The sequence below is a fragment of the Lonchura striata genome, chromosome 1 (genome assembly GCF_046129695.1).
Source record: "Lonchura striata isolate bLonStr1 chromosome 1, bLonStr1.mat, whole genome shotgun sequence".
NCBI classification, from domain to species: domain Eukaryota; kingdom Metazoa; phylum Chordata; class Aves; order Passeriformes; family Estrildidae; genus Lonchura; species Lonchura striata.
In genome coordinates, this window is record NC_134603.1 from 83,507,783 (window position 1) to 83,530,766 (window position 22,984).

The 22,984-nt window shown below is 39.6% G+C and overlaps 1 protein-coding gene across 2 annotated transcripts in view; it reads right to left on the bottom strand.

Annotated features, from left to right (window-relative positions):
• Nucleotides 1-17,742, bottom strand: part of ICE1 (interactor of little elongation complex ELL subunit 1) — a 40,394-nt gene extending 22,652 nt beyond the window's left edge. Inside the window, exons 1-12 of one of the 2 annotated variants that reach the window (XM_077785402.1) lie at nucleotides 17,400-17,742; nucleotides 16,561-16,619; nucleotides 14,907-14,942; nucleotides 14,437-14,454; nucleotides 13,561-13,672; nucleotides 12,496-12,572; nucleotides 7,351-7,388; nucleotides 5,468-5,550; nucleotides 5,163-5,202; nucleotides 5,014-5,070; nucleotides 2,676-2,765; nucleotides 2,539-2,592 (exon numbers count right to left, since the gene is read on the bottom strand). In XM_077785402.1, the coding sequence (XP_077641528.1) occupies nucleotides 2,539-2,592; nucleotides 2,676-2,765; nucleotides 5,014-5,070; nucleotides 5,163-5,202; nucleotides 5,468-5,550; nucleotides 7,351-7,388; nucleotides 12,496-12,572; nucleotides 13,561-13,672; nucleotides 14,437-14,454; nucleotides 14,907-14,942; nucleotides 16,561-16,619; nucleotides 17,400-17,483 (748 nt within the window). In that variant the 5' untranslated portion in view covers nucleotides 17,484-17,742. Of the gene's footprint in view, nucleotides 1-2,538; nucleotides 2,593-2,675; nucleotides 2,766-5,013; nucleotides 5,071-5,162; nucleotides 5,203-5,467; nucleotides 5,551-7,350; nucleotides 7,389-12,495; nucleotides 12,573-13,560; nucleotides 13,673-14,436; nucleotides 14,457-14,906; nucleotides 14,943-16,560; nucleotides 16,620-17,399 lie in introns of those variants that run through there. The other variant, XM_077785405.1, reaches the window with a different exon arrangement.
• Nucleotides 17,743-22,984: the final 5,242 nt, after the last annotated feature.

A 22,984-nucleotide genomic window follows, 5' to 3' on the forward strand; every position in this document is an offset into this window, starting at 1 on the left:
ACAATGAGGCATAATTTTTAAACCTGTTTCAAATTATGTGAATTTCAGGATGCTTCATATACTAATTATTCTTTGAAGCTACAGACAATATTCTGTTTTCTGAGACAGCAAATCCACGTATTCCATTATATGAAACAAAGAACTATGGTGAACTGCATACCCAAAACTAAATATGCAATGCTACATTGTTGTATCTCAAGGTGTTACCTTGAGAGATTTTTCATATGTTTTTCAAGACAGAAAAGAGGTCTGCTTCTCAAAACACTCATGCGCAATGGACTTTAATCTCAAGACCATAAAACATATGTGTCCCTGGGGATTCAGTCTCATCTTTGTTTTACATGTAATACCACTGTGTTTATCTCCTATTATATGATATTAAAGTAGACAACTCAAGTACATTCCTTTCCACCTCTATATTTAAGATCTATATGCAGCTTCTCCCCTATCCTGTACCCCCAAACAAAAAGATGAGCAGATGAGATGGGTATAGCTCAGTAGTAAGCCAAACTTAGCTCAGAACCCAGTTATAGAATACCTCTTGAAGAGGCTTTGCTCCTCACAGACACCTTCTCTACCATGTTTCTTCAATTTATCTCACCATAACATAGGAACAGAACATGTTAGAGAACCCAATTTAGAAATTCAGCACCCAGCTGCAAGATTCTTCAAATGCTTCATTAAATGTTTATTCACAATGTAGGTGATTTTATGCCTCAACTATATGAGATAAATTTTTCCAAAGACTAAAATACTATCAATGTCTTACTAATCTTAGATTATGGCCTAAGGTTACTGTTTTGATGGTCAGATGCAGGTATTGTCATAGATTTGTAAGAGTACTAGCAAATGCTTTTAAATTAAGTTTAGCAAACCTCCATTATTCTACAAGGCTTTCACAACAGCAGATTTGGAACACCTCATGAGTCTTCCAATTTTCATATATGGACACATTGTTCAAGAAAACCATTCAAAGTAGTATCAACCTTAGCAGAACAGAGAAGACACTGATCATAATGCAAAGCTTTGGGTATTTTACAGCGCATTTGAATATACTAAGAAATCTGTTCTAAGAAGTACATTTCTGAAAGGCTAGATCCAGGCAGCAGATGAACTGACATTCTCTGGAAAAGATACTACCATCAAGCTGATCTGCCCTCTAGGTTGAAACTATTATAATACGAAACCAGAAATCAGGGCAAACTCATTTAATCCCTTTTTTCCTAGAAGATTGCACCTGTAAACATAAGCATTTTGTTATTATGAATTCAAGGTAAAAGCCAGTTTCATAAGAGGCTGAATAACAAGATGGATCTTCTAGGTTTGAAAAGGGAAAAAAACCAAACCAGTAACAGGATAAAAGATGTATTTTTATGAAATCTAACCATTCCAACAAAAGCATGTTCTAACCTTAGAATTTTCTCCATTCTGAAGTGGGCAGAAAGAAGGACTGGCTAGAAGATTACAGGTAATTGCTTCCTTCTATGAAAGTATTGTTGTTTCCTTGAGAAGATATGAATAGGAAAGATGGGATACAATTTCTGGAATCTAAAGTTACTCTTTTGGTAGATGGCAAACAGATTACTCTGGAATCTGACACCCCTAAAATCACATATATTTTAAACTCTTTAGTTTCTTGTGCTTATTCTTGTCATTTGATTGACCCTTGATCAAGACATTAAATTCAGAATTGCTGGGCACAAGTGTCTAGCTCAGTTTTGGAGCTGCATTAAACTCATGGAAGTAAGGCTGACTAACAGGTTTATGAGCTGGTCCTTATATTTTGGCCCCTCTTATGTGGATTCCATTGGAACACATCTGAAGGCAGATTCATTGGGATCTACACTAGCAGAAAATTTTCAGACTTAACGGAGTCTTTGAAAAGTTTTTCTTCAAAGCTCTTAATGCTGCTGGGTACCTATCTCAGGCAATATCTCTACCTTTAGTTACAGAAAAATCAAAGTTGTAGAGAAACTGATAAAAACAATAAAGCTCAATAAAAACATTCCAGAGATGCAACACAAAAATGAATGCAGTTTCAAGGCATTTACTACTCTTGAGTGCAGAAAGAAAATATCTGCTATGTAAAGTTAAAGCAGTTAAAGTTTGCTGTGAATATGCATGTGGATAACTACTTAATTATTTTTCATTTCATTACAATGAAGAAAATGGAGGCAACAGCTTTTTAAGATTTATAATTCAACTATGTTACCACATATTTGTTTCAGACTAAAAAGAGCCCATATGCACCATCATTCACATTATATACTACAGAGTTTATAATGATATAATAATAATGTTTTAAACATGAGTTTTGACTACTTAAAAACAGGAAAACAATTTGATTTCTTGATTGCAACAGCAAAGTACAACAGCTTTTTATGGTTCAAGTTTACTTACCCATTCAAATTAATATTTGAATTATTTTCAGATAATTCAGATTCTAATCACAGAATCTCATTGGCCAGACAAACACCAAGGAATATATTTAAGTCTTTCAAAAGAGTGTTATACAGTCATTACCCAACCGGAACCTACCTTCTGTAATAGTCAGCCTTCTTTTGTTAGACCATTTCTTATCCCAAATAGAAGCTAAAAGAAAACACCAACATTGCCTTTTAGTCAGAAAAAGAGAGAGTATCAAGAAAACTTCAAGACTTTGCATGCCATTGTACCTAAGACAGGATCATTTTTCTCATTCTCTCGTTTTCCTGTTGCACGGTCAATGCACAGCCAGAGTTCTTCTAATAAGAGCTTCACTCTTCCTATTAAAACAAATAAATTGGTAAAATTGAACTAAGAATTTGTGTTTATTTTACTCAGAACACAGACATGCCTATAACTAAATACAAAATACCCACAGAAAAATTAAGACAAGGCACAAGCTTCAGTGAAAGACAAATGCTAGATGCCATTTAGGGAATAGATCCTGTACTGGCCATATCCCCATAGCAGACTAAAGGAACTGCTGGAGAATGCTTTAGCTTTTCCTTTTTATAGGGAGTACTGCAAAAAGTTATAACAGTCCCCAAAGTAAAAGGTAAAGCAGATTCAAATGTAGCATTAGTGAAATTAAACAGCTTTGTAAAACAAATCAAATTACATCAACCTGGGGAAAAAATCTTCTTTGAAGGAATGTATCACATTTATGCTCACTCAGTAATAATTAATCTTAGTTTTATCATGTAATAGCACCATGTATCTGAATTAATTATCAGGCCACAACACTAGACTGCCTACAGTTCTAACAGCACCATTGCTAGGTGATGTCAAGCGACCTAGTTTCACAGACAGAAGAGAGGTGGAGAGGGAAGAAAAACTCAAAACCTCAGTAAAATACAGAAGCACCTTATCTACTTATGCCAAAAGTATAATCAAATCCAACAATCAGGAACTGAGACTGTTTTTGCGCAAATTCTGTAAGTCAAAGGCCATCGTAAACTGATATTATTTTATGAAGAGGCATATTTTTGAAAAGTCAGGATATACCAGGAAAACCTACCAAATTTTGCTAAACAGCTAATAACAACACTAATATCTACTCATTACCAATAAATCCTTGCTACTATTTAAAGCTCAAATTAATGCTCAGATATTAATGTTCCTACTTAACCATTAATTAAAATCAAAGGATTAAATTTGGTACCAATTCAGTACAATCCAAAAGTAAAAAATATGCCAAGACACACCCAAACTGACAAGGTGTGGCTTTAAAAAAAAATTTAATTTCCTCAACAAACCCATTGCAAAGCAAGAAATAGAACAGTGAAGTTCTTTTGCCTCAAAACAGCCTTCAGAATATCTAAACAGTTAAAAAGTAGTACCAGCACTTTAAAAGACTGCAAAAAATATAAAAAAATAAATTTGCCTAAAGTTTGGCCTCAGTACTTTAGAGGAAGTTTTCAAGGAGTTTGCTCCATTACAGTAAGAGTCAGGTAATTTGTAGCATATATTTTAGATCACTAGAACAAAAAAAAGTCAATAAGATACACCTATACCTCCTGTATTTCCACTTGATTTTCCAAGTCTCACATAGAAATTTTACCAGATTACTCTCCTATAAGGTGCTTTATGATTTCAGTAAGCTTCAGAGGGATTGTTAGTATTTTTTTTAGCGTTTGCATTTTGTTCTATAATTCCACATCAGCTGACTTCACATATGCACAGGGCAGACTGTCGGGGTCATTTGGCAACACCCCAACAGTGTGAAAATCCTTTTTCCCCTAGCCCAGCTGCTGAAGAAGAGGTCTGGAATGCGTGAAGCCGAGTTTTCAAGGTTGTTTATTTTTCCTTACCTATAATAGCTTCTCTCTGACCTGCCGAGGTCCAGCTAGCACAGAAGCCATGACAGTCTCCTCTGAGCCCCGGGCGTCTCTCACATTATATGCTCAAAACTACATGCACTATGTTTACAGTTCCTGTACCAATACCTAAGATCTATGTTGGACAGTGTGTCCCTATCCTAGACCAATAGAAAAGTGTCACCATCACACCAAGACATGGAGGAAAAGAAGAAGGAAGGCTAGGGCACACCCATATTCCTCCATCTTGCACCCCTGAATTACATTCTAAAAAACCCCAAAATTCTACTTTTCCACCCTGTGTCAATTCACCTATCACACCACTCAAACCCTCTTGGCTTGTAATTCCTCGTATAGAGTTGGCAGCCTCTCCCATGGGCTAAAATCAAAGCCACAGGTGTTTTTGACTTTTTGCCAAGGTCTCCAAGCCCCCTGCCAGGATCCCGAGACATCCAGAGCAGCTAGAGGGATGTTCTGGACTCCAACCATAGACTAGTCATTTTTATGAATCAAGAGTTTTCCTTACTGAAAAACTGAAAACAGTAATCTATTAGATTGCTCCTTCATCAGTGTAACCTACTTTTATCAACCACATCTGCTCTTATAGGAGTTTGGCAGTATCCTCTGTTTCCAAAATTGCAACTCCAGAAGAGCTGCAATAAATTCATAACAATTGGTTCCACACATAGAATGGACTCACAAGAAGTCTTACCTTTGTCTATATCTGTTGCAAGATCTTCACCTGAACTCTGAGTTTCTGCATGTTTAACTATTAAAAAGAGGAGAGGTGGAAAGAAAATATTGAAGTGGAAAAACACCACATACAAATTTGAAGACATTCAAAGGTAAGTAAGCACTTACATTTTCTGCACTTCTCTTTAATTACACCATCAAGTTTTCCCTGTTAAAATTAAGAAGTACAGAATTTTTATGCCATACATATTTCTTAAGAGTATCAGCTCCTAAAGACCATGAAATCTATATTAGCATTTCTTAAGCTGGAAAATTTCTCTTTTACAGTGAATTGCTAATGTTTAGTTACTCAATATCCCCCCAAAAATGTAATTTTACTGTTTCAGCATCTATTACTTAGATGCTTCTAGTAGCTTCTTTTTTTCCCCAAAAATACTAAAAGAAATTTCACCCAAAGACAAGGAAAGCCTTACTTGTACTTTTTTTAGCTCCTTTTCAAGCCTTTTCTTTTCAGTTTTTAGTTGTCTGAAGTCCTGTGTATGCTTTGTTGCAGCCTCTTCAAAAAAGAGAACCAAAATTCAATGTAGAAACTACAGCGTAAAGAGGCCACTAATTTAAGTGGTGCTGGTATAGTGGTTCCCTAGTTTGCAAATAAAATTACCAGAAAAAAACGGATAGTGTGAAATAAAAATCTACTGAAGTTATATTTTGGTTCATTCAGACAACATCTCATGCATAAAAGTTTGTTGTCTTCTACTGTATAATTACCGTTTTGAACCACTGCAATACATTTATTAGTTTTCTCAATTATATGCAAGAATGAAGAGTGGGTCATACTGTAATTATATTATACTGTAGAACAATATTCAACAACTGAAAAAAGGACATAACGTTGAGTTGCAATGGTTTTTTACACATTTTATTCTCTTATTTATATAAGAGCTTTGATTCAAAGATGAAAACACCATAGCCAGCTGCATTAGAAAGATACATACAGCACTCAAGACTAATAGAGGAGGACCTTATCTCTTAGTGTCTAACAGACAGCTGGCAAGAGTGCAGATGGGTGGAAATAGAGGGTACAGGGTACGTGAGAACTGAATGCAAAATTCAGTTAGGAAAATTCTTAGGTGAGAGAGTGAGCTGAGAGAACTCCTGAGAGTTCAGCTTGATAACTTATATATGGACAGGAAAGATGAGAAATGGAATCTTCCTGCTGATCAAACCAGAAGAAAGCCTATTAAAATAAAATATTTTAAAAAGGAACTTTGAGTGGTAGGCTAACAAAAAAACAATCACGGCAAATTTCATACTAACAAAAGATACAATGTCTGAGATATTTAATGAACACGGAAAAACACCAAACAGAAAAAATAGTCACTGAATTGGACCTAACACATACTCTCTCTCAGTATTTTGTTCTAGTTCTGCCAGAATTTGAGATTTTGGAGGCAAGTGTGTAAAAAGCCAAGCTGTTCTGCAATGGAACTCCAAAATTCTCATTAAAATAAATGTCTTGTACCTGTACTTTATAGTAAGATTCAGGGGTTTCTAACACTAAGATATGTCACTCAGTTCACTGTACTTTGAACTATGGTAAGCTAAGCACAGCTAAAATATGCGTAATATGAATGCAAATATCTGCCTTGCCAATTAATGACGCAGCAAGTGAAGTCTCAAAAAGCCTTACATATAACCATCCTCACAAAGCAAGAAAAACACAGTGTCATAAAGCCCATGCTTTTTCTCCATGTAAAAACAAAGCAAGCAAACTAACTAACCAACCAAAATACAAGTGCTAGAATATTTAAAAGTCAGAAAACGTGCATCAGGAGCACCATATACTTAAATATGAACATAAACATGAAGACTCCTGTCAGGATTATTAGAACACTGGATAACATGCCCTATGAAAATAGTCTTGTTGAACTAGACTTAATCAGCCAGAGGAGGAAACATAACAAATCATAGAAAGAATACAAGAACAGCTTTCCTATACAAGAAGGTATCAAGATGGAATGAGACTGCTGTATGGTAGACATTAGGTGTAAACTGAAACATGGGAGTTTCCAACTAGTTATAAGGAAAAACATGTTACTGAATCAAGTTGCCTACAGGCTGGTAAGACTCCATCTTTTGAAGTTTCCTTCCAACTTCATCTGTATCATGTGCCTAAGACACTCAGCAGAAAATATTCTGCAGGAGGGCTGATGTAAATCAGAGACTAAGCACCCCACATGGTACTGGCCTGCCTTGCTCCTTGGGCATCAAAGTTAAAGTCACAATTCTCCTCGACAGAAAAGGAAAAAATAAATTATGTTACTGTACTGTTGTCCTACTCAAGGTAGAAAGTTACCTTCAAGTTTCTTCACTTTAGTTTCCAGTTTCTTTCTCCTGTTGAAAAGAACACATTAATAGATAATTAAAAAAAAATAGAACTATGTTGCATGAAAAGCCAGAAAAAATAAATCTAGCCATTCAAAGAAAACACACCTCCTATACCCAGGATCTGTGAGACCAAAGAGTCCCTGAAGTTGAAAAATTAAATTAGTGGCATGTTGCTGACATTCTCAGATGAACAGCTGTTATCTGTTACAAAGTATGCTTTTAAGAGAGTCAATCCACTAAATATACCTTTAGCAGCAACTTGGAATTAGAAACACAGTTGCAGAAAACTGGCTTCTGTTTTTTGCATTTCTGTGATGTAATGCAGACAGGTTAGCTTTATTCCTTAAAAACAATCAAGCTTTGCTTACAATGAATAATATCTAAGCAATAAGATATTCAGGAATAGCCCTCAGGATGACTTATGTCCCACAGCTTTTTGTTCAGAACATTCAGATACTTTAGACTAAAGTCAAACCAAAGAAAAAACATGAAGCATCCCAAACAATTTTAACTTCAACATTTCCAACCCTACCTCATATGTAAAACACACAGAACTGGAAAATAAATAAATAGAAAAGTAAACATTTCTATTATTTTCTTCTATTAAATTCCAATATCCCAGAAATTTTTTTCAACTGTTGTGGTAAGTAGATGATTCTACCAATGATCACTGATCACTTTCATGAAGCAGAACACAGTTCATCTATTCTCCATATTCAAACCTGTGTAATAGATTGAGATTTACCATCTAAGCCTTTCTGGATGTTCAGGCTTTAATTACCACTTCAGACATTAATAAGAATATATTCAAAAATCTACTCATAAATGGTATGATTGACCACCTTTTGCATGTTCAGTAGTCATAGTATTTATACTATTAAGTAGTAGACCAAAGATTCTGTGCCTTCTCAGCCTGAAGAGGTTCATACTTACTTTCCCATATGATGGCTTTGACAGTCAAGCCATAGGAGAGAATTTCAGCAAACTTCCTCATTTAAAAACTTCAAACTTCCTTTATAGAAAAAAATAAGGGGAGGCAGGGGAGGGGGGAGTTGTCCTTTAGAAAACAGGAGATAAGAAACCTCTGTTCCTCTGTAGGTTATCTTCAAGTGAATGTACAGAAGTACTACATATAAAATGCATGGACATTGGAAGCAAGGTAAGTTAACACAGGAAGACCACAGAGATGTTGTTTACCATTGAAGGAAGAAGACTCATGCAGCCAAAGCTCAACTAGAATTCAAGCTGACCAGTACTCTAAAGGACACAAAAAGGGCTTTTCAAAATATCTTAACAAAAATGGAAGATCAGAAATATCATCAGTCCATTGCTTGATGAGGTTAGTCACATCACAAATAGGAATGCAAAGCAGAGCTACTTAACGCCTTCTTCCTATCTGTCACTAATGACAAACCCTGGGACTCCCAGAAACCTGTGCTGGAAGACCATGACCTGTTTGGATTAGTAAAGAGAAGGCTAAGGGGTGATCTCATGACAGTTTACAACTTTCTCATGAGGGGACAGCAGAGAGGAAGGTGGTTATCTCCTCTCCCTGGTGAACAGTGATAGGACAGAAGGAAATGCAATGAAGCTGCATTGGTGGAAGTTCAAATGAGGCATTAGAAAAAGGTTCTTCAGGCTCCCCAGGGAAGTGATCATTGACATCAAGCCTGTCAGAGTTCCAGAAGCACCTGAATGACAATCTTAGTTTTAAGTAGTCCTGCTAGAAGGGAGTTGGACTCAATGATCCTCATAGGTACTTTTCAACTTGAGATAAAAAAACTGTGATACAAACAACTAAGAATCTGAACGAAGAGAAATGAAGTGCCAACTTCATTGCAATAATATTTATAAATTAAATAATTACATTTACATATGTAGTACCATACTAATTTCATCAACACACAACTACATGAAGAAAATAGGTAGATGTTAAATCTAGCAATTTACAAAAAAGCAGTTTGCAGATTATGCATTTGGGCAGAACTCCTCTTATGCTATCCAAATCAAGTTCCTATCTCATCCTTAATATACATGCACAACCGCAGCTGACAGAATGCTATGCTAACAGAAGTTGCACTCCACAGGAATTGCCACCCCTGTGGAATATTCAGAACTCAGCTAGACAGTCCTGAGCAAGCTAACTTTAACACTGGCTCTGAATGGCAGACTGGACCAAAGGACATGAGTGATAATTTCTCACCTAAGTTTTTTAATAGTACCTGTAGATTAACAGCAATTTTATGCACATTTCACTATTACTCTGCTTCTGAATAAATCCAGCTTTCAAATTAATGAACTCATATGACCTATAGCTTAAAATGGCTTCAGTATCAGAGGTATACAAAACAGCTACAGCATCACAGAATTGAGGATGAGGTGGCAAGAATCCTCTGGAAGTTATCATGTCCAGCCCACACTACTCAAGCTGGGCCACCTACAGCTTAGTGCCCAGGACCATCTCCAAACGGCTTCTGAATATTTCTAAGGATGGTAAGGCCACAGGCTCCCAGGGCAATCTATGGAAGTACTCAGTCATTCTCACAGCAAAGTGTTTCCTGATGTTCACAGGAAACATGACCTTCTTTGTCTTAGCTTGTTCCCATTGCCTCTTGTCCTATAACTGGGGTGCAAGGAAGTGAGCCTGGTTCTCTTTTCTTTACACACTCCCTTCAGGTATTTATAGACATTGATAAATACCACCTATGAGTCTTTTCTTCTCCAGACTTAACAGTCCCAGTTCTCAGCCTTCTGTCAGTGGAGAGATGCTCCTATTCCTCAATCATCTTCATGGTCCTTCCCATATATCCATGTCTCTCTTGTATTGAGAAGTCCAGAACTAACACAGTTGTTCAGGGATGGAATCAGAAGAGCTGAGCAGAAGAGAAGTCGCACCTTCTTCAGCCTGTTGGCAAAACTCACTGAAAACCAATATACTGGTAGTCCTCTGCCACCAGTGTGTATCACTGGCTCACATGATGAGATCATCCCAAGCTATTACTGGTGTATGTGATTGTTCCTCATCAGGTGCTGGGCTTCACACTTTTCCTTGTTGAACTTACCAAGGTTTCTGTCAGCTCATTTCTTCAGCCTGTCAAGCTTGTGCTGGATAACAGCATGCCTCTCTGGCCCATCAGCCACACATGGCATGAGGCAGATCACTAACAAGATGTTAAACTGGACTAGACCCACTATGCAGCCCTCTCCATCTCCCCCCAGGGTAGTATTATCTACTGGTCTCCAACCAGACTTTGCACAGTCTTCATCACCACACTCATGGCCCAGCCATTCAGCCAGTTTTTGATCCACTGTCTGCTCATCTAGCCCCTACAGCACCAGCCTAATGGGCTATGATGAGGCTATTATGGGAAGCAGAGTTGGAGATCTTATTGATGGCCTGTCAGACACTAGCCACAGCTCTCCCCTGATCTAGGAAACATGTCAATTTATAAGGTCAGTGAAGCACAACTTCCTCTTGGTGAGGCCATGCTACCTACTCCAGAGCTTCTTGTCTTTCATGTGCCTGAAAATGAGTTCAAGAATGATCTGCTCCATCTTCCCAGGGATCAAAGTGAGGCTAACTGGCCTGTAGTTCCCTGGCTCCTCCTTCTTGAAGATATGAGTGACAGACAGGGACAAACATTATATCTATACTGACACAATAAACTGCCAGCACATCAGAGTGGTCAGTTCCTTCTTAAGATGCAGTTAGCAATGGGGTAGCTGCTCTCTGCTGCTCTTAGATTAAGACAATGTGCTGAATATTTCAATAAGCTCACAGTACACTGAGTACGTCTATATGTGAAGTAAGTGCAGAATGGCTGAAGAAATGACAACCTAGTCTCCTCATACAGTCGTTTGGGTAATAATGGCTTGCTGCTCTGCTTGTGAATACCATATGTTTCACAAGTCATGTAAAGAAACTACAGTATTTCTTTTGAGAAATGTTTCAGTCACTTGATCATCTATGTGGGCCTTCATTAGGCTTTCTCCAGTATACCCATATGTCCTGTACAGAAAAGCCCAGAACTGGGCACAGTACTTCAAGGCATGGCCACACCAGTACTGAGCAGAGGGAACCAATCACTTCCCTTGACCTGCCAGTAGCACCAAAATAGCTTAGAAACACCAAAGTTAAAAATGTTAACCAGCTTATATGGAAGCAAGGAGTCACCAGCAGGAGTCCCGCTGGGACGTGTATTAGAACACATCAGAAATAAAAGCTGACTACAAAATCAAAAGGGTCTTAGAATTCCAAGTTACTAGAGAGCAATCACTGGATTTTGTAAATGCAAAGTGATGCACATGAAGAAAAATAACCACAAATACCAACACCTTGATATATATTAGCTGGTTCTCTTTTGAGAGCATGACTACCTTCCCACACAATATTGAGAAGTCACAGTTCCCATATATAGGTGATTTAAAGGTTAAAAATATTAAAGGATTAAAGAGCAATTAGACAAGGTCATTAGAGTATGCATCAAGAGCTGTAAGAGTTAACACACACATATGTTCCAGTCAAGGGAATCTTTGACTGCTTACTGGAAAAACAAACTTTGGGAATTACCAAGGCTTCAGAATACTCTGTATTATGACAACAGAAATTACTTTTGCACTTTTGCCACCAAATCCATCCTTCTCATTTCCAAACATGGCTAACAATTCACTATGAACTGCTGAGCTGTTACACTAAAACAATTATTTTAAGGACTGATTTTAGTACAGACCACTTTGGCAGTATTATTCCTAGACTGGCCTCAGAGACTTAACAGCAAAACTGAAATGAATGGCAATAACAAAAATCTGAGACTAAGAACCACTTAGAATTGGATAAACTACAGGTTTTTTTCAATTTCATCCTGTTCTTAAAGACTTCTATTAAACAAACACATAAAGCTACTTCACGACAAGACAATAAAGTACTCAAAAGAGTTTGCTACAAAACTTAGGATCATTCTTCCATCAACTCCTTGTTCCAAGAACCCGGAAGTACAAAAATTTTACAAAAATTTTGGCAAAATGGAAAGCATAACTAGATAAGGTACACTATCAAGTTTGGAAGAGGTAAGTGAAGCAAAGAAAGATTAAGAAAAAATGAAGCATTACTCACACAGCATCGCTGTTTAATATTTCTTCTTTAATTTTAACATATTCCAGTTGACTCTCCCGATAAATCTTGAGAGAACTCTGAAGAAGGAAAGCACAGTTAAAATATGTTATACTGAGGGGAAAAAAAAAAAAGGCAGATACCTTACCTCTTCTAATGAAAACAGTGCTGATCCAAAAATGTATAAGTATATTCAATAAAAAAAGAAGCATGTTGGAAAAGTCAGGCTATCTTCCTTCTTTAAAAGCAAAAGTTATAACAAACAAACACATGAATCTCTTTATGTCTATCTTTTGAGTACATGCCTTCAACACCTAGCTGGATAGGAACTTAAAGTCAAGCGCTTAACTATTATACACCATATATATAATCCTATTTTTTCTGAAAATGTGCCATCAGGACACCAGCTACTAATGCTTGCTGAGGGAAGAGAAATTATAAAACTTTCTAACACAGAACATTAACTAGGCACAGCAACAAGACAAATGTTAGTATCTTTCTTATACCATTATAAAAAAGCTACAAGAAAGAAAGTGGGGTATTTTCTTCAGAAATTACAGTTATGTCTAGAAAATACATACATGTAGGTAATTCGAACAATCTAAACCTTCTTTCCTGTAGACTGAATCTCAGCTAAGTGATGGGAGAGAAATTAGGAATAAACTCCAGAAGCTAATGATGTGAAAACATATGTTCCAAAAGGTAACAGAAGCACAACACTATTCTGCACAGACCCTCCTCCTTGGCACCTTTTCATTAGTACAAGTGATATTCAATAATCTGACAAGATCAGAGCAGAAAACCAAAGGAGTCTGAATGTTTCTCCTTCCTTTCTTAGTGAGGAAATAACCAAATATGATCAAAAATTGTAGGAACTACAACAATCTAAACTTATTGCCTCTCTGAAGCCAGAAGTAATTTAATTAATTCCACCTAATTTCACCAGTTACCTGTCCCAGTGAGCTGGAAATAAGAACACAGCTCGTTAAAGTCAGATTCATTAAGATGAGCATCAGGAATATGCATTTCCTTCAACAAAAAAAGTGCAAGTTATTTAAACACGCACACCTTTTTTTCTTCCAATTCTGCCTTCAAGGAACCCAACTCTTCCTGGTATTTTTCCAGAGGCAGAATTTTCTGTAACATCTTCTCCACTTGGCAACGAAGAGCAGAGATCTCTCTGAAATTAGATGTGCAATTTAACAAGTTGCCAAAAACACAGATGCTTTGAAACTCAGTATTCTGATTCTTCAATCAAGTATCTGAGCATTTTGCTTTTATCCTATGGAAAACACTGCTGTGAGAGACACACCTAACAACTTTAAGAGTTTCAGTGCTCTTATTTTTTCAGCTATTTACAGAAAATCCAAGATCTGATATAAAAACACCACACTGAACCCAAAGCTAGAGTAAGCAGGTGGCATGTACCATAGAAGTATGCTGCCTACAATAAAGTGCCAGTAATAAGTGTCTCTGCATACACAGTGCTATAAAGTAAGAGCAGAGTCCAAATGCAAGTGTTTTTCAGCAGGCAGGTTGGAGTCCATAAAAATTATATGCTGCCTCTTCCTCTATAATCACAGAGTAAGCAAGGACACACAGACATAACTCTTAAGTCAAAATCCTTTACACAGATATGGACACCCCAAACAGGCATACATTTAACCACCACCAAAAGACAAGCTTCATTTATCTCTACTTGGTTACTTTTTTAAGACTCTCACAAGCCCAGGGCCAGGAAAGAATCCCACACAGGTACTGTAGAGGAAGGACAGATTTCTCTCCTCATCATACCTTTGCTAACTATGGCCTAGGAAGCATAGTAAAAGTACCATACTAAAAGTGCAGCTTAGACCCATGATGACACCGTCAGACTCCTAAAACTAACCACAACACAGAGAATATAGTAATACATCTTTAGTAAACAATATAAATCCAACTTACCTTTCAGCAAATTGAAGCTGTTATCTCTTGTTAAGGTAGAAATTAAAAATAGTTTATCAAGTGTCCTTAAGTATATTTCAACCCAACTGCCACTTGCAAAGAAAGATCCAGTAAAGACTTCCTCGCAGAAAAAAAACAACTCCCTGAGACTTGCAGAACTAAGTGTTTAATACAAGCATTGAAATAAATTTGAAGTGAATAAGAAGAGCTTCTTCTGTTATATGAAAAAAAGATTGAATAATTCTCAGCAACTCAGATTTTAAATAGACCACCTTAAACCATATACCAGAAACAGGCAGATCTTAAGTGGATAGCTTTAATTCCAAAGGCCTACTTTCTTTACAAAACCCACCCAGTTTGTTCTTTATTAGAGACAACATGTCATAACCTAAATAGAAAGCCTCAAGCCCTTTTATAAATGTTTTAGGTGTACTAATCCTGTAAGAACACAAATAGAAAACTAAAGGATATCAGTGCATTTCTGTTGATACTCTGTCAGCAAACGACTGTAAGAAAAGAAAAAACACAGACATTACTCATTTTCTCACCTGATTTTGACAATCGCAGTGAGGGTATCTTTCCTTTTGCTTTATAGATAAATAGAGAAAGTGTACAATTGATTTACATTTTCTGATAGTAGTCAATATAACCCTTTGATTTCATTAAGCCATTCAAACCTCAAATCAAACTGCTTTAAGTAGAAAAAAAACACAACTGGCAATTACATGAAGTTGTAGCCATTAACTAATTCCAGCTTTAAAAAAAAAGTACTGCTTAGACAAAGGAAATAATATACATATATATACTAGAACACATATATTCATATATATATATATATATATCTTAAAAAAAAATGTTTCCAAAAAAAAAAAGTTTCCAAACCTGAAAGGGTGTTTTCCTAAAAAAGAATACACATCTCAGAGAAATAGTTTGAAAGACCCTAAAAGGTTTTAATCTTTATATTATTCTCCTAGCAGCCATAAAGGGTAACACCCTGATGCAAGAGGGCTATGGGACAGCACCGAAGAAAGCTACTCCTTTCTTTCCTCAAATATTATGTCTTTTAAAAACAAAGAAAAGAAATTACAAGAAAGAGTAATACCATGGGAATTACCCTAATACAGAGAGGGCTGCATTACTTTCTATTGCAATAGTTAAGAGCAATCCAGTAAAGCAAAAGAGAAAGGCTGAGCTGCAACTAGTTAAAGAAGAGGCAATTTCCACAAGAAATATATGCACTGGCAATAAGAAGAGGGACACAAAATTTAGAGGCCAGAAAACAAATCACAACAAAGGAGCTTTGAAAAAAGGATCCTAGTTAAGAGACTCAGTGTGTGCTATCTGAAATAATCTCTGGAAATAGAATGCAGGACTGTCATTTAGATTCACATGCATCTACAAAAGGAGAGATAAGAAACAAACCACTACAATTAGGAGACATAGCATGGGTATCAGGCCATAGTATGGAGGCATACATAACATATCCTATTATCTTATTCCATACAATATGTTGATGGGTTTTGAGAAGAACTGGAAGCAAGCACAGAAAAAAAGCAAACTGTCAGAAGGATTTTATAATCATATTGTTCTGTACAATGTTCAGCTTCACTTTTCATAGTCTTATATTTAATCCCAACAGAATTTCGGAGCTCAATGATCAGACTAAATTCTGCTGGAAAAGTTTATGTATGTACTCAACTTTCAGTTCCCACATTCTTCACTACAGAATAATTAAATAAGCGAGCACAATTAAATGAACAAAATAAATATAAATAAATATCAAAAATCTGCTTCTGCCTAAAATAAATAAATCTCTTCAGAGTCACTTCTGCCTGTACTTCTAACAATATTATAGGCACACAAAATAGCCCTGTTTATTGTCATTATACACAGATGTTTTACAGAATAAATTAGTCTTACAGTCTAGATTTAAGATGTGTTTGTGAAGACCTTTCATTTTGAGAAGCATTTAGTGTAGTGCATAAACAAATACCCACATTCAAAAAAATCATATCTCCTGCATTGCTATAAGTACTTAAGAAGAATAAAGCTGTAAATACTTAAGAATAAGAAAAAAAAAATTAAAAAACCCAAACAAACAAAACCACATTAAACTGTACTTACTCTCCATCAATTATTTTTTGCTTCAGTGCAATTAATGCAGCTACATATTCATTCAAATTCTGTAAGGAAGAGTCTCAAGTCAGTAAAGAATTTACACCCCAAAAATTGGTACTGTAAATAACCCCTAATCCAACTGTTAATTTTATACAAAGTACAATAAACTGTCTTCATTCATGAAAAGAATACAGGCTCCACAAGTAAGAATGCATCTTTAAGTGAGGCCTTGCTACAAAAGCTCTTGAAACTTTGCCTTTGCAGTAGATTCTATACTAAATCCCTGTAATTTTCCCCGTCAAAATCCAATTGACCTTTGACAGAACATAAGCAATAAACATTAGCTCACTTGAGTCTACTGATTTTCCAGTTTCTCATCCATACTCATTCTAAGTGTGCCTTGTGAACTCTCAACAGGACCTTCTCTTTATTTAAAGGAAAACCAAAAATTACCCAAAGCATAATACCATAAAAATACACACTCGCTTCAGAGCCCTCAAGGAAGTAAATTCTAAATCCTTATACTGCACCGAAGCAAAGCCAAAAGGACACAACTAGAAATTCCCTGACAGATCCCACTAGGCAGGTCACAAAGACACGAGCTATTTTTCCACACTTCGCCTGGCTAAAGCTCGACGCTGCTGCTACTTTTACAGACCCCGTGTACCACACACGCTATCCGCGTTCCCGACGGCACAGGGAGCGGTGACTTTAGTTCCCGACGGCACAGGGAGCGGTGACTTTAGTTCCCGACGCTTCCCGCCAGCGGTCCGGCACTGATCCGCTACCTCGCCCGTGAGCAAAAGCCCCACTCCAGCGCCACAGGGACGGCGGTCCATGCCTACCTGCTGGAGAACACCGCAGTTGGCGCAGGCCCTGCCGGCGGCCTCAGTCCCGGCCGACGGCGGCGGCGTCTCTCCGGGCATCATCGTGCCCACGCCTCTGTCCGGCCCCGGCAGCGGTGCGTGTGCGCCGCTCCAGTGCGTCACACGCCGCGCCTCGGCCTTCACAAGGACCCGACTCGCCTTCGCCTCCTCTGCTGCCTGACTATTAGCAGCAGAAAAGACAGCAAAAGTGCTCTCTGCAGAGACTGAGCGTTTGAAGGCGACGGGTGAACAGCGACTTAGCCCACTGAAAGGCACCGCCTCAGCCACGCCCTTCTACCAGTACTATTGTTTTATCTTCTATTAGGTACGGGCACTTCCGGTAAGGGAAGTACCGTGATCCTGGCGCAGGCGCTCCTTTCACGTGGCGCGCGCGGCGGGGCGGAGCCGCGCTGGAGCGGCGCGCGGGGGCGGCTGGCTCGCGACAGAGCGGCCTCCAGCTCCCTGGAAAAGCCCCGCTCCCCGGCAACTGCCGCCGCCGGACTTTGGTCTCGGTGGCCCGCGACGAGCCTGAGGTGGCACCGAAATCGGCCGGAACACAAACGGACACAATTTGAAATATTTGAAAGGCAGCATTCTTTATTGCAGTGTTGGACACTTTGGGAGGATATTTCCTCTAATCGGATGTGTATCATGAAACTACAAGAGGGCATTTATTCCATCATGACCATACATTTCATGACAACTTATTTCCTAGCTAATGCATAAACATCACTGTTGTAGGCCTAATTTGCATGCGTCCGCCTCCTGTTGGAAGTCCTTTTATGGTCCAAAACGGTCATCTAAAGGGCATCTCTGCCGCTGCTACTCACTGAGTGTCCCGATATCACAGATAACCTTCACATGAACATTTTTTTGGGCCTGCACTGTTGCTTCTTGTTACATAACTTTGCCAAAAAATTCCACTGTATTCCTCAATATCTATTTATCCACTGGTTCCGGACAAATTTATCTTTTTTTTTTTTTTTTTTTTTTTTTTTTTTTTTTTTTTTGCTAGTTAGTTTTTAAACTCTATCTAGGAATTTCAGGAGAACTGAAAATTTCCATTTCTCTGTGTTATCTCTCAGAGGCTAATCACCCTTGCCACCTTCTCTCTGCTGCCATGCTGGCAAGCTAGGCCTGCTGCCTAGACAAGGGCATGCATCACTGATGTCATTCCCTGACACACACACCGTCCCCTAGTTTTTCAAATGGGAGCATACCAGTTCACCTCACTCAGACAGCATCTTGTGGGAACATAATACTCATTAAGTGATCAAGCTTTTTATTTTGTCCAAGCATTTGTAAACATTTTTAATATTTAGCATCGCTTGTCATTACTGCCTGCATTTACCACTTACACCACATCTTTCTATAGCGAGTAAGCTAGGGAAAGACTATAGAATTACAGAATGGTTTGGCTTAAAGGGGACCTTAAAGATCATGTAGTTCCAAGGCCCCTACCATGGGCAGTGGTAGTGATGCTAGACCAGGTTGCTTATGTGTTTCAGGCCATGCTTTCAATCACTTAGAGGCACAGAAATTAAAGTAGGAGCTGCTTACTGTATTGTGCAACCCTGTATCAACTGATTGAGGTACATAGCAATCACTCAGTATTTAGCAGACAGGACAGATGGTTGCACATACTGCAAATTAGTTTGTGATTTTTTTTTCTATTCAGCTTATGGCATGCTGCTGCTTACACTTCTAATCTACCTGAAACTTTCTCTGGTTTACAATTTATCCAGTTGCTTTTTCACTGTTGTCTTCCTTGTAGTTTGTACATATTCCTCAGGGGAATTAATATTAATTTCTAGTTCTGAAGACCATGTTAAATATTCCTTCTGATGAATAGTAATGTGTACAGTTGCACAGTTACCTGGACCACGATGAAGACATTGAAACTAGTAACTCCTGTATAAGTGCTCTGATGAAACATAGTGTTTCAGGCTTTCTCTTTCTACTTTGAGAGCCTTACAACAGTATAATAGAATACCCTTTGGAACAGCAATAGAGTTTGTGTATCAGTGTCACTGGAATGAATTTACCCTCTGGGCTGAGTAAGTTTCCATGTGAAATGCCCTTCCAAGGGAATGGAGCAGAGTACGACTCATTTTAGATTTGAGAATTTGGGGCTGCAGTCACGTCAGGTAACAAGGAACGATATTAGGTGAGTTTCTTAAGGACAGGGTTCTGCAGAAAGAAACAATACTGTGTCTGAAAGAACTTAATAGATAAGATGTTTTCAGAAGAATTCAATGTTTCGTGTAACTATTCATGCTTAAAGTGAAAATTTTACCAAAATTTTGGTTTAATATTAAAGATGTCCAAATTTTCTAGTTGTTTAGACTTCACAGAATCATTTAAGTCAGAAAAGACCTCCAAGATCATCAAGTTTTTACCAATTTCTACCTTGTCAACTAAGCATTAAGTGCCACATCCAATATTTTCTTGAACACCTCCAGGGATTGGTGATACAACTGCCTCCTTAGGCAGCTTATTCCAATCCTTAACAACCCTTTCCATGAAGAATTTCTTCCTATGACCAATCTAATCCTCTCCTGGCACAGCTCAAGGCTATGTCCTCTTGTCCTGTCACTAGTTGCCTGGGAGAAAAAGGCTGACCCTGTCGCCACAGTGGGCCCCCAGCCAGGTAATAATTAGCATCAGCTCCATGATTCACAGAAGGCTGATCAATATTTTTATTATATAGATATCATTATTAAGAAATCCATTGCTTTTATAGATAGTTACGATACACCTGGACCTAATTGGTCCTCCAATCCAAACACCATCACCATTGGGTAATTAAGAAACCACCCTTTGGTAAAAAAATCTGCTTAACACATTCCACATGTTCACAACAACAGGTACAGCAAGTGAAGGTAGAGAACTGTCTGTCATTCTTTTATCTGATTTTCTCACAGGCTTTCCCAGAAAGGCCTGGGAAAGTCTGTGCCTGATCTCCGTGGCCAGAGAGCTGCTGCCACAGTTCACCCTTTTGTGTTTAAAGAGAAAAGCAGCATTTGTACTCCTCTGCAGGGCCCTTTGCAGAAAGGAGAGCAAACAGCTCAAGAGATTCCCTTAAAAATTTGCTGGTTGTCAATCAGAACCTCAATCAGATGCTGACTTAGAATGGTCAGGGAGATAGATTCTTTACCTATAGAATATCTATTTATATCATATCATTAAGACAAGGTTTACAATATGAGAAACCCAAATAATAATGTCTCTTTGGAGAATGCAATGAATGATCATTGTTTTAAACTCCAGGAGAAGGTACATTAGCTGGAGATGTTGATCTTTGACATCCCTGAATGTTTTTCTTGATCCTGAAACAGAGAACAACTGAAGAAGGTTAATAGGGACATGATACTATGATGATAACAAAGCTTCACTGAGGAATTGCTTCTGTATGTTTCTAGACACAGACGTGTCTTGGTTATGAGCATGAGGAAATGTCGGAGCAAAAGCAATGCATGCAATGAAGAAGAAATTGGCAACAATTAGAAATCAATGAGATAATGCACATAATCAATAACACATGTGACATTATATAGTTATCAGGCACTATAGTATGGACTGTCATCCCGAGTCTGCAACAGCTGATAAGCCTCAAATCAGTACAGTTGGAAATCATGTCCAGACAATGCTTTCCAAACTCCCTTTAAAAGTAGGCTCAGCTGTCATAAATATGTGGTCAAATTGCCAAGCCAAAATGACTTGAATCCTTTGGATGCAGAAAACATCTGGGCTGATTGTCAATCGTCCCATCCAGGTACAGTTAAGGCCTGTCCACAGCCCAAGCTCTAATTGGATGGTTTGCAGGATTACCTTTTCTGTATAAAACTGTGATCATCTTCAGAGGTACTTGGGAAAATTGCTGGAATGTCATGGCCACAGCCTTTAATTCAACCAGTAGGGCCGAGCCTGACTTGTGGAAGCAGTAGCGGCCGAGGGATCCAGCCCTGGCGGGCGGGGCAGCGACTCCGCCGCTGTCGAGCCCAGATTCGTTTGGCTTGTTCCCTTCCCCCAGCTTTGCACTGGTGTCATTCGGGTCCCCTGGATCTGGGGTCCCTAGGACAGCCCGTGCCCGTCTCCAGATGGGCAACTCACTCCCGGACTTCTTCAATGCTCGTCCCCACCAAGGAGCCAATGTCTCGGCCATCCCCCCGGCGTTTCGCCCTTCCCGTGCCCCTCCCGGGCGTGGACCAAGCCACAGCCTCTTGGGACCCCGCTCCTTCCGCCTTGTGAATGGGAGCGGGACACACAGGATGCTCCAAGGCCAGCAGGGACCCTACAAAGCAAGGGGCCCCGTCCCAGGGAAGGTCCCAGGGGAATGCTGACCTTCAGATTTCGCAGCATAGTGGGGCTGGTGCCCAGCTGCGAGGGCACGCCCTTGCAAAAAGGGACAGGCTATTGGTATTCGCTGCTGTCCCTGTCCGTGTTCCCTGGCAACTTGAGGGAAGCTGCGGGGGGTGGCCAGCTGGGAGCGGCGAGGCGGGCTGGGGAACTTCTTAAGCGCCACAGCTCGTGTCCCGGATGGGAGCCGGGCTGGCTGGAGGCGGCGGAGCTGGCAGGGGGGCATCCCCGACTGGCACTGCGCTGCCAATGAACCGGCTGCGGGCAGAGGAGCTGGTGGTGAGCTCCAGCACGGGGAGGCCAGCCCCTGGCACAGAACCGGCTTCATCCCTTGGCGGCGGCGGAGGCAGCTCCGCGCCCACCTGCGGTGCAGGGGGAAACCCATCGGCGGGACCAATCCACACGCCACACGAGGGGGAGGAGGAGGAGGCGGTTGTCCCGTTTGCACTGGTGAAAGTGAAGGGGCAGGATGGACCGCAGCTCCGGTCAGAGTAATTGCTGACCATGGAAGCGGATCCGCTGAAGGCGTCGATCCCTCCTACGCCTGTGCCAGGAAGCCCGGAGAGAGATGCTCTTGGTTCCCTGTGAATGAGGCCTCCCACTCCACCCCCGCACCGTGGGAGGAAACCAGCGGTGGCTGTCCGTAAGCGGATCATTCCCCGGCCTGCTGCGGTGGGGTCGGCATACAGGGCCAGCTGGTTTGTGGAACAGGGAGCGCCGGCCCCAGCCATCGGAAGGCTTGCCAGCTGCTGTGTGCCACCGCACAGGAGGAGGTACTCCTCCAAGTCCAGTTGGGACGTGCGAGGTGGACTCGCTTTCCCTTGGGGTCTTGTTGCTGTTTAAAGGATCCCCCAAATCGGTAGCAGTCGAGGCACACTTGCATCTCCCCTTGTGAGTTCTCACACAGACAGAAACTAGTGAGGCCCAGGCCCGCAGATCCAGTGAAGTTTGCACATCCACGGAGAAGCCATGAATTTTGGCCCAGCTTTTAAAAATTCTAAAAACAAGTGATTGGTGTTTTTCACAACTGGTGTGCCTCTGGCTGTGGCTAAGCACCCAGAGCAGTTCCTTTTTTGTCCCCTATTGTCTCTTATTAAATTTCCTTTAAATTTTAACTGATGAGTGGGCTTAGTTTCTCACAGTTTGGGTGGGTGGGGGGGGCAAGATCTGAAAGTTTAATATCTAGCATTTAATTTACTATTTTT